This window comes from Octopus sinensis, linkage group LG1 (genome assembly GCF_006345805.1).
Source record: "Octopus sinensis linkage group LG1, ASM634580v1, whole genome shotgun sequence".
NCBI classification, from domain to species: domain Eukaryota; kingdom Metazoa; phylum Mollusca; class Cephalopoda; order Octopoda; family Octopodidae; genus Octopus; species Octopus sinensis.
In genome coordinates, this window is record NC_042997.1 from 72526787 (window position 1) to 72539286 (window position 12500).

A 12500-nucleotide genomic window follows, 5' to 3' on the forward strand; every position below is an offset into this window, starting at 1 on the left:
ACCGTCAATGAGATGTTTATGAATTTGTTTCTCAGTAAAGTCTTTGTCATTCTTTGATGTGCTTATAAGTGGGCGCTGAAAAGTCCTTGGCTTTAGAGGTATCACGAAAGGCCTTGTTAGAAGCCCAACCTTCCGAGTTCTTTTACAGGGCTTAGAATAACTGAAGGACCACTGCAATAAATGTATGGATCTGAGAGGAGAATATGTTGAATAAAGTCATAATTAACTGATTCTCCTGCATTTTCTTCTATCCAAAGCCAAGAAATTTTCAGCGCCCTCTCCTATATGTAACGTGATCATATTGTTTGCAATAAAATCTCGATTCTTAAGAACGGCACTGAAGTATTCTCTTATACATCCAAGTGTTGCAATAATTTTTTGTAAATATATGATTTTATCTAGTAAAAATGCTGAAGATTTCAAAGTACTTGTTCATAAATATTCTTATAGTTTCACACTCATTAGAGATTTTAAAATCCGTTTGTCAAATTCTATTATTGTCAATAGTTTTGTACAGAGTGTCAGATAACTTAGAAAACTTTAAACATCTGATATTGATATGTATGAAAAAATTTCTTCCTTTCCATTTCTCTGGAATTGGATGAGAATACGATACTAAAGGAGTTAGAATCTGAGACCGAAGAGATGGAGAATTTAGAGCTGGGGGCACAGGGTATGAATTACTTATACATACATATACGCGTATATACATACATATATGCATGTACAAAGACTGACGCACACGCGCGCACATGGAGAGACATGCATACAAGGCCCTATATGCATAGGTGAAGTTAAAATTGGAGATGTTTTGCCCCATGCAGAGATTTTCGAGAAATATACTGTCTACCCAGGTAAGTTCAAATACGATGATCGTTGTAAGCTCAACCATGAGAGAGCAAAAACATGTCTAGTTGGAATGTTATTAATATTAAACCATTTCGGAATACGAGTCACCATTTCAAGTCGACTTTCATCTTCCAGTCTGAGGTTGGATGCAAAATAGAGCGCAGATCATCTATTGATTTTGACTCAGGTGTCGTCTTTCTTTCTGAACATGAAACACTTCTGGGGCGGCTGCTGTTTGTTAGCTTTTTAACACTTCATGTCTGTCTATTTGGAAATTTGTGAAAGCAGCTTTTCTGTCGTCACGTAACGACCTTCTCCCATTGCTTCAGGCAAAATCTTTTTAAATCTTTAAATATTTAACATTAATATTGTATATAAACGTCTTCATTCCATTCTTCTAGAATTCGAAGAAGGTACGATACCAGAGGATTTAGAGACTGAGATCGTGGAGACGGAGGATTTAGAACTGGAGACGCCAGGTATAAATTACATATACATATATACAGACACACATATGTGCATATATGCACCCATACATACACACGCGCACTCTCATGTACTCACACGTATATTTTAACTTCTAAAGGCAGAACACTGCATTTTACCATGGAAAAAAACATCCTCGCTTATGGTAAAAGGTGTGAAAACATCTTAACTGCTTTGTCTCCTATTGGACTTCAAGACGCTTTTCTGGATTTGTAGCCTTCCCCGGTAAGAGATACCAAAGAGAGATGTTCCTGGGCAGATTATAAAACCTACTATATTTGTTGTGACCGGATAGCCTAAGAGCTCAAGTCAATTACTATTGTTAACTATTCTAAGATATCCAACTATAAATCTGTAAGTACGGCTTCATAATCTGCCATGGGTGGTCGGAGGGATGTTATCACTAATTTCTCCCTGAAGATGAGTTTACCTTTCAGGGACGCGTGCATTCTAGTCTTGGAAGCAAAATAGAAAGTTGGTCACCTATTGTTTTTCACTTAGGTATCAGCTTCCCTTAATAACCTGATAGTGGCAGCTGTTTGTTAGCTTTACAAATTTTCCCGTCTCTACATTTTCGACCCTCCTCCTCTGTCACAGGGCAATGAGTTGCTCCACACTTCTTGCAGCATGAGTCTTCCTCTTAATGTTATATTTTAAGGCTATTTGGTGTTGACAAGATATTGGAGACGGCAAACGAGTGGAAGGATTACTTCATCTTGTCTCATCTTCAGGGAGAAGCAACGCGCTTAGTGTTCTTGCAGTCGTGGCCTCGAATTTCTCCACTACTCATGAAATTGATTGGCGGAGCTTAGAGGTCTCTTTGTACTGATGGGCTGTCTATTGCTTCCACCTGAGTAGAACGCGAAATATTATAGCAAGAACGACTACAACAGTCTGGGTATGATGCCATACTAGAAGCAACGTACTTCAAACATACCCGGTATCATCTGTAAGAGGATAAAATACCCTAACTCTGAACAGAATAAAATACTACATTGCTTTATATAAGGGGTGATAAAGAATCTTTAAGAATCTACCACCTCTTATGCTTCATGTGTCACCTTAATAGGCCGTCTATTAAGATTATAATCACCAGATAATCGAAACACTTCAATGACCAGTAGCTGAGGGAGCAAGCAGATTTCTATAAGAACTACAATCATATTCACTCTAACGAAGATTATAGAATGATCGAAAGGATACAAACTGTTTCTATTCATCGCTTTTGTCGACGACAGCGTCGAGATGAACGCAATACTGACATGTTGGACATGCAAGATGTGGAGTCGCTATTCAGCAAATTTCTCAGGGATACGAACTCTTGTGTAGAGATGCTATCGTAAGCAGTAAGAGTCCTAATTGGAAAGAGCATCAAACAAGGAGTACCATCTCGCCAAATCTCTACAGACTATGTCAAGAAATGGTCATCAGAGACATTGACTGGACAGGTTTTCGAAGATGAACGGTGAGCAACTAACACATATCCGCTTCGCTGATGACATCGTACACAGTACCAATACCACACACACACACACACACAGGCACGCACGCACGAACACACACATACACAGACGCACGCACGCACGCGCGCGCGCACACACACACACACCGCACACATCCATGGGCTCACAGTTAAACACACATATACAAACATGTATAAGCGTTTAAAAGCATGCATGTATATAGCCTGGTAAATATTATGCATAGATATGTGTAATGGTTGATTACATACGTATATGTAGTTTTCTACAGCTGAGAAGAAGCAGGTGGTTTAATTGTTAAAGCGTAAAACTGCATCGCTTGATTTCGGATACCATCAACAAAAAGTGTATGAATTGTCAAGTTTTTATTATTCTACTGACCTATACGTCTAATGCCTTGTATGAGTGTGAATAGCATAAAAAACCTATATTTAATATAAATTCGACTTATAGCTTTCCTCTATTCTATTCCTCTAGAATTCGAGGAGGAAACAGAGAATTTGGAGGCCGAGGAAGAAACGGAGAATTTAGAGGCCGAGGAATCGGAGAATTTAGAGGCCGAGGAGTCACAGAATTTGGAGCCGGAGACACCAGGTATGAACTACATCCATCCATCCATCCATCCATCCATCCATCCATCCATCCATCCATCCATCCATCCTTCCATCCATCCATCCATCCATCCATCCATTCATCCATCCATCCAATACAATCTTGACAATACAAAATCTACAGGCAATCGACAATTATAGGTGTCTTGGACAGGATGAAAATCTCAGATACGATGGACCCATAAATAAGGAGAGTACCTCAGAAGAGTTAAGAGAATATGGTCATCAGAACTCTCAGCTTACACATTACCTAGAATACCTTGTGCAAGACCAAGATTAAAGTCATCAATTATATTATTGCCAACTATCAGAGAGTGTCTTCCAGATATAATCTTCCAACCAAGCATGATGCGGTGGTCAGAACAGTCTGGAACAGGATATTAAAAAGAGAAGAATGGAAAAGAAAAAACACCTACAGACGAAGTCGACCATATTAAGACCGATGGGTCAAAAGAATATTGGTGGAACTTAAAAGTTAAAATAGCCATCAGGTTAAAACACGACCAGCCAGATATTGTTGTGTGGGACTACAAGGAAATAATATGATCTGTTGTGGAAGTCAACTGCCTTCTTGATACCAATGTGTGTGTGTGTGTGGGGGGGGGGACACAAGAGAAAGAGGATACATATAGACCATTAATAAGGAGTTTAAAAATATAGTACCCAAGCTACACTTTCAGCTTCATATCTATTATTATTGGAGCATAAAGACACATACCAATTCATCTGGAGCAAATTATGGCTGAACTTAGAATCTTTGGGTGAGAAGGAAAATGCTTAATTCATGCGGAACAGATGATAACGATATTTGGGACCATAAAAATTTGCAAGACCTTCTAAAGATTCAAAGGTTAAAACAAGATGCTTTCTTTTACAACCTTGCTGGCAAGTAGGTGGCCGGTCAAAATTTATTATGAATTAAAAAGAGAAAGGGAACGTTCCTACCTACCTACCTACCTACCTACCTACCTACCTACCTACCTACTTACATACATACATACATACATACATACATACATACATACATACATACATACATGCATGCATGCATACATACATACATACTACATACATACATACATACATACTACATACATACATACACATACATACATACATACATGCATGCATGCATACATACATACATACATACATACATACATACGTACATACATACATACATACACACCTTTATTTAAGTTAGCTTATTCAGCATGTACGTATATATGCCCTTACTCTCTTCAGGATTTCAGCATCCATGTCTTCGTATATATTCACTGTGCTCCCTAAGAAGTATTCCGTTACATCATCGATGTGTGCATTTCCATCTGTGAGTGTGTGTGCATATGTTTGTGCGTGTCTGCATAATTCATACCTAGTGTCTCCAGTTATTAAAACAAAACAATAAAACCTTCAAGATGATGAATGGACACAAAGCTACTGGAAAAGATGGCATAATAACAAGGATGTTAATGTGCAGAGAGTAAGAGCAGACTGAACAGCTCGTTCTGCACTTCAATTGCTGTGTGAAAGAGAGTAAAATACCTTCGCGGTGAAAAGCCTCGAACACCATCTTTCTTCTATGAATTTCACTTTCAGTAAAGTCTTTATTATTTTATTGATCTGCTTTCGGTTTGCATTTGTAAGGTGTATATTACTTGATCACTTTGTGATAAAATCTTGAAACTTAACACCACAAATGAAGTATTCACTAATTCAACAAAGTGTTGCAATATATATTTGTAAATATAAGGCGATTTTATCTGGTTAAAAGGCAGAAGATTTCAAAGTACTTGTTCATAAATGTTCTCATATTTTCACGGGTAGAGGAGATTTGTAAATTCATATGCGAAATGCTTTCTATGATTGAGAATGATTTTTGTATTTAGTCATAAATACTAAAATAGCATAGAAAACAGTAAATATCACAATATATGAAGTGTTTCAACTTTTCCATTTCTCTAGAATTCGAGGAGGATACGACATCAGAAGAGTTTGAATCTGAGGCTGACGAGAAAAAAAACTTAGAACTGGAGACGCCAGGTATGAATTACACATACATACATGCACACTTATACAACTACATATATGCATGCACGCAGACACACACACATACACACTCGTACACACATAAATCTGTATGTTAGGTGTTTTGTATGATTGTGAATGTATGCTGTATACAGTCTCAAATAGGATAAAAAAAACTTTAAATATTCAATATTAAAATTTTATGTAAAAGTTTTCCGCCTTTCCATTTCTCTAGAATTCGAGGAGGATATGATACCAGAGGAGTTAGAGCCTGAGACCGAAGACTCGGAGGATGTAGAACTGGAGACAGCAGGTATGAATTATACACACACGCGCACACATATCCACGCACATTCACAGATGCAAACGAACACATGTCCACACACACTCACACAGACATATATATGAGTCTACTGTGAAAGTCAGCTGCCCTCTTGATATCAATGCGGTTAGAAAAATACAAGAGAAAGAGGACATCTATGGGCCATTGATAAGGAGTTTGAAAGTCAGTACTCAAGCTACACTTCCAGCTTCATATGTATTATTATTGAAGCATCAAGATACATGCCAATCCGTCTGGAACTTGGAACCTTAGGGATAGAATGCAAATCCTTAATTCATATGCTACAGAGGATCGCGATATCTGGAACCATAAAAAAGACATTCCTAGGATTTAAAGGATGCTGGTTAAAACAAGATGCTTTCCTTTCTTCCAAGCAGGTGGCCAGTCAAAGTTTATTTTGAATTAAAAAGAAAACGGGCATACCTCCCTCCCTCCTTCCCTCTCTTCCTCCCTCCCTGCCTACATAATACATACATACATACATACATACATACATACATACATATACATGTAGAGATATGCATGTATACATACACACACATACACAGGCAGATGCACGTATGCACCCTCGCACTCGCATACAAATACACACGCATATTTGTACAAACATTAGATTAGCTCAAACATGTTTATGACATTTTATTATCTAAAGGCATAATCGTTGCATTTATCATGGGATTAAACATTCTCATTTATGGTAAAGGTTGCGAAAATATCTCATCTGCTGCTAGAGGCGTTTCCAGATCTTTGGCCTTCATTTGTTGGAGATACTGAAGGAAGACAACCCAAGGAAGATAATGAAGCTGAACTAGCGTTACAACTGCTATATTAGATCTGACCGGGTGGTTTGCGAGCACAAGTTAGTCACTGATATTGTTTGTTCTAAGATAAAGCTACGGCTTTAAGATCTACCAAAAGTTATCTCCCATCAGTATTTCCTAATAAGGAAGCCTAAAGAGATGAAACACTTCTTAGAGTTGAAGTCTATGGGTGTGTAGATTGCAGATGACATCTTACTCGCCCCTGAATCTACGCGCACATACGCATGTCTAAAATATGCATGTATGTTGACTGGTTAGTATTTATGCCTAAATATGTGCAATGGTTGACGGATATTTTAAATCGGTATGCCAAATGCTTTGTTTGACTGTGAATTGTGCTTTTATTGCGACGCAAATACCATTAAAAACTTTAAATGTTTGACATGAAAAATTTTATATAAGAGGTTTCCTCCTTTCCATTTCTCTAGAATTCGAGGAGAATACAATGCCCGAAGAGTTAGAGTCTGTAGTCGAAGAGAAGGAGAATCTAGAACTAGAGACACCAGGTATGAATTATATACACGTACATACATAATAAATACACACACACATACACACATACATATATCTTTAAATATTTAATATTACATCTTTGATTAACGGCCCTTCTCCATTCCATTTCTCTAGAATTCGAGGAGAATTCGACACCAGAGGAATTAGACTCTGGAGGTGAAGAGACGGAGAATTTAGAACCAGAGACACCAGGTAATGATGTGCGTATGTGTGCGAGAGCACGTATGCATGTATGTAAGCATGTATGTGCATTTGTGTGCGCGTGCACGTGTGTGTACCATCGTCGTCGTCGTCGTCATCATCATCATCATCATCATCATCATCATCATCTTCATCGTCGTCATTTCCCATTATCTCCGTCTACGGCACAATGCGCACTGATTTGCGATAATTTTCTCTACACTATGAATTTAAGTTATTGGACATGTCTCGTGTTAATTTCATGAACCATGCACTTCCGCGCTGGCTTAGGTCATGTTATACGAGTATATTAATTTTGGAGTTTTCATTTTAAATTGGCTACTTTCAACGTAGCTAAGGAGCTCAACCTAACTTTACAAAAATCTATCTAACCCATAGATGAGATCCTTACGGGTATTACCATTCTGGTTGAGAACGAGCCTAAGAGTAATGAAAATCAAGTGTTCACTCCACGTTCCCCATAATTCCAGAACTCCCGAACTGGAACCTCACTACTGGTCGGAATTTAAGGCCATACACAGGACGTGCATATGTACATATATATGTATATATACGTAAAATTTGGCTGAAATTGATGGGTGAACGTTTGGTCCAATCGGATGTGCGTGTAGCCACGCAAGCGTTGATAAGTGGGTTCGATTTGGGCTAGGGTTAGCTCATCACTTTTCAGCCAAATTGTTTATATATAAATGTCATTTTAAATCGGAGAACATATATTATTATGATATATTATTATAGTTATTTTTGTACTCATAGACATTCATTGTTGCTTTCTCTCCGTAGCTTACAATGTCTCTGTTTTGTCTGTAAATATTATTGTCTATATATATATATATATATATATATATATATATATATATATATATATATATATATATATATATATATTCATATATATAAATATATATAAGTAATGTTTATCGCATCGCCACATCAATATGGCTGTTCGACGTTACTACCAATTTTAACCCCAGGAAGAGCCTCTTCCAGCTGATTATTGATGCAATGTGCACTCGGTAGACAGTGATGTATAGTTAGCTTTACTCTCTGTTCTAAAACTATGCAAATGATTACGTTACCTAACATTAAAACTGTTTGAAGTCGCATCGATATAATTATATAATGTCCTAGCTTCAGGACCGAACAATTGTAAACTACATCATAAATAAGACACTTATTTTCAAAGGGATAGTCGTTCGGCAGGTCTTCTACAGTTACACGTATTCGAGCTCCTTGCAGAAGCGTTGTTCCTAAGGCTAGTGTCATTGTTAATATTAGTTATTACTATTTAAGTTAATGTTACTGCAATTAGTTCCGCCATTCATTGTGTTTCTATTGTAACCAGGATTGTTGCCACAATCTCTATTGATGTCCTTAGGGAAATTAGAGTTATTACATATGGAGCCAATAGCTTCGTCATTATGACAATTGACAATACTAGTAGTCCCGAAGGAGTTGTTCATACTATTACCGCGCCCAAATTCATCATTATCGTAAATGAAGTCATAATATATTCTAATTGGTAAATGGTGATTGGATGAGCTAATAGAACACGAACAATTAGAATTATCGCAATCTACATTCTTACATGTACTGGTCAAGCTCGAATTTACTAGGTTAGATTTCAAAGTACAAATGGAAATATTATGGTTACCTACACTATTCGTAAATAAATTCTCCAATGTTCTATTATTTATAGCAGCTATGCGATCAGCAACATTCGGGGTACTAGGATATGAACACTTAATCGCGTATCGTTTAAATATATTCCTATATCTAATTGAAGGAGGAAAGTTCTTTTCGAAGGCCGTAACAAATATATTCGGTAATCTAGATTTAATATTCACAACATAAGATAGTTTATACCAGATCATATCTTTGCTAAATATTCCACACTATTATTGAATCTTCTGGAATCATTGGTATTATTATGACTCCCGGCTTCAGAGCTGATACCCACAGGAGTAGGCTGATTTCCACTCACAACAGAATTACAACATACGTGACGGCATGAATTGCCCGCATTTAATATTGGTTGACTTTTTCCTATACCGCTAATGAAAATTAGCGTGATACCTGACTGTCACCAAATATTTAGTATTATTATTCATATTATGCACAGCCAAGATGTCTTAACTATTACTGCTTTCAAACTTGACTCTAGATTTATAAAATTATTTTTAGCAGAGTACGATTCACTATATTTAGAGTTGTCAATATTAAATAGTTTCCGAACAGCACTATTACAGTAGTTTGCATTTTTATTAAAAATGTCTTCATTAACCAATAATAAAAAAATTCTGAAGGGAACATTATTAACTATATTGATCACAGCCCGTATATGATTAGAATATCTGGTCATGTATTTGAGGTTTTCGTCCGGTTTGTATAAAGCCGAATTAAGTTCCAGCGTAACATCAAGAAAATTGACCATTTTACGCTCCTTCATAATGGTTGTGGATAAACCAATATAAAATAAAATTCTGAGTCTTTTGTCAATTCTTTTAATTTCCACATTGCTACAGTTCCAGAAAAAGGAATAGTGCTCGTCCCTATATAGACCGGCTGCAATTTCCAGAAAATAATTTTTTAATCTACTCAAACTATAAATACCTGTGAGTCCCTAACCAGCACGGAATCGCTCCAACCCACAGTCACATCAATATTATTTAACCTATCCTTCTTACTCCAAAATATTTCGTTGAAGTTGGTACGTGTTCTACTAGCAGTAAGAATTATATCGCTATTTCTCCTTGTTAATTTCGATTTCTTAGTAGCAAAGACTAATGATTTATCTAAAAGGGTTTATGCTGAATAGCAGCTGTCGATAATAGCTGCCTGAACGAATTTATAATCTCTCTTATGCAATTTGTTTAAAGCAATCTATAACTTCAGAAGTACTTGACCATACGACTAACTCAACATTAAAAGTAAGTTGAGGAACAAATCTATCGAAAATTAACTTGCTCAACATACCCGTATCCGATCTAGGCAAACAAATCAATCACCACGAGGCTTTACTAACAAGATTCGGTTTGTGCTCTTTCATATTAATTTTTGGAGGTTTAGGTGTTGTAGGCTGAATAGGATCCTCCAGTCCGAGTCAACACTCTAATTTCCGGTATTCTTTGTAAATGTTCCTTAAAGTAGGGCTGGGTTCTAATTTATATTCTTTTTGGAGCTCCTTGAGTATAATGTTTTTATAATACTAAGTTTTTATGTTGTAAAGTTTCCATATGTGTACATGTATATGCGTTTAGGGAAACATACATAACATCGATTTGACTTCTCTTTTTAATTAAACAAATCAATTACACACACACATATATACATATACATACATACATACATACATACATACATGCATACATGCACATATACATATGTGTTTGTCTATATATATATTTCAAAATGTAACGACGTGTGTATCGTTGGCAATTTTCTTCCTCCCTCTCCTCTTCCTTTGGAATTTACTCTTTTTCTGAAGAAGAGCTTTCCTCGAAACGTTAAATCCTGTTTTCTTCCTCTCCTGATTGTCTGATAATATAGTATAGTGTACCACGTCCTCGTATTATTGATTTTTCTTGTTTGTTCTTCTTTGTTTTTCGAGTAGCGTGCGTATTGTGAAAAAATTATATGGTTAATGGACAATATGTCCAATTTTTCGGCATATTTGGCATTAGAATTTTTTTCCTTTGCCCTCATTTATGAATTATATATATATACAGGGTGTCCCAAAAAATGTATGCACACTTTAAACAATTGTAAAGTAGTTGTTTATTAAAAGACACTTCATTTTCAAAATTTAATAGAATCTACAGACATTATTTTATTGTTTTGTCAATGCCTGTTTTCAAACTGATGTCCGGTCTGGTCTAGGCACTGCTGGCAACGCAAAGGAATGGAATCACAAATATCACAAAAGAATTTGTTTGGTATTTGTGTGCACTCTCGTCCAATGGCTGCTCTCAAATCAGCGACTTGTAGGTTTCATAGCGTAGAATTTGTCTTTAAGGTATCCCCATAAAAAAAGTCTTGTGGCGTGAGGTCTGGTGAATTCAACCATACCTCTTCATCCAATCCACCTGTTTAGCAAGATCTCATCAAGGAAGGATCTAACATAGCAATGGTAGTGTGGGGGTGCCCCATCTTGCTGAAAATAAAACTCCTCATCTTCAAAGTCTTCTCTAATGCTTGGCATAACAGACTGTTGCAATAAGTTCAAGTAAACGGGACCAGTCACAGTAGCACAACAAAAGAATGGTCCAATTAATCCTCTTGATGATAAACAACACCACACAAATATCAAATTAACATGGCGTTTCACCATAACATGCAGATTCTCAGGACCCCAGTAGGTGCAATTGTGGCAGTTAATTGAACCATTTAATTTGAATGTGGCTTCATCACTCCACACAATCTTTGTTGGAAAGTGTGCAGCTTCTACACATCGTTCCAAGTACCGCTCGCAATGCTGCACTCTTTCGTCTGGATCATCATCATTAATAGCATGGACTAATCTTGGAATGTAACTTTTCCATTGACAATGCTTCAAAATGCATTGGACAGATGATTTTGGAATACCTACCTCATGACTCGCTTTGCCGCACAGATTTTCTTGGACTTTGGTGATTCATTTCCAGTACTCCTTGCTTTGTTGGGGTTGTTGATGTTCGGGGTCTTCTGGAATGCTTATCGTGGACATTCTGAACAGTTCCATCAGCTTCAAACTTATCTCTAATTCAAGTGATAGGGAGTTGCATTGGTGGATCTGTTTGAAACTCCCTCCCCAACTGTTTTTGCACTTCAACTGCATTTTCACACCTCCAGTATCATTTTAGAATGAATTTTCTTTGTTCAAAGCTTAGTCTGACTGCCATCATTAAATCCTATAGGTTTCATCTGGAAAGAAAAATATCAATTGAGTTATCAGCTGCTAAAGTGTGTATACATTGTTTTGGGACACCATGTATATATATATATATATATAATATATATATATATATATATATATATATATATATATATATATATATAAAATTTATAATGTATTATATTATAATGTAAACCTTTTTGAACTCATAATATTCTGTGCGTGTTTGAATATACAGATACAATACCAATATCCCACTGAACTTTTTAATAATTCCTTCTATATATTCAAATT

General features: G+C 36.5%; 1 protein-coding gene across 1 annotated transcript in view; it reads left to right on the plus strand.

Annotated features, from left to right (window-relative positions):
* Window positions 1-12500, plus strand: part of LOC115212915 (neurofilament heavy polypeptide-like) — a 143419-nt gene that overhangs the window by 27761 nt on the left and 103158 nt on the right. The window contains exons 15-20 of the mRNA XM_036500402.1: window positions 1251-1328; window positions 3294-3410; window positions 5393-5470; window positions 5691-5768; window positions 7048-7125; window positions 7247-7324. Coding sequence (XP_036356295.1) covers window positions 1251-1328; window positions 3294-3410; window positions 5393-5470; window positions 5691-5768; window positions 7048-7125; window positions 7247-7324 — 507 coding nt within the window. The remainder of the gene's footprint in view (window positions 1-1250; window positions 1329-3293; window positions 3411-5392; window positions 5471-5690; window positions 5769-7047; window positions 7126-7246; window positions 7325-12500) is intronic.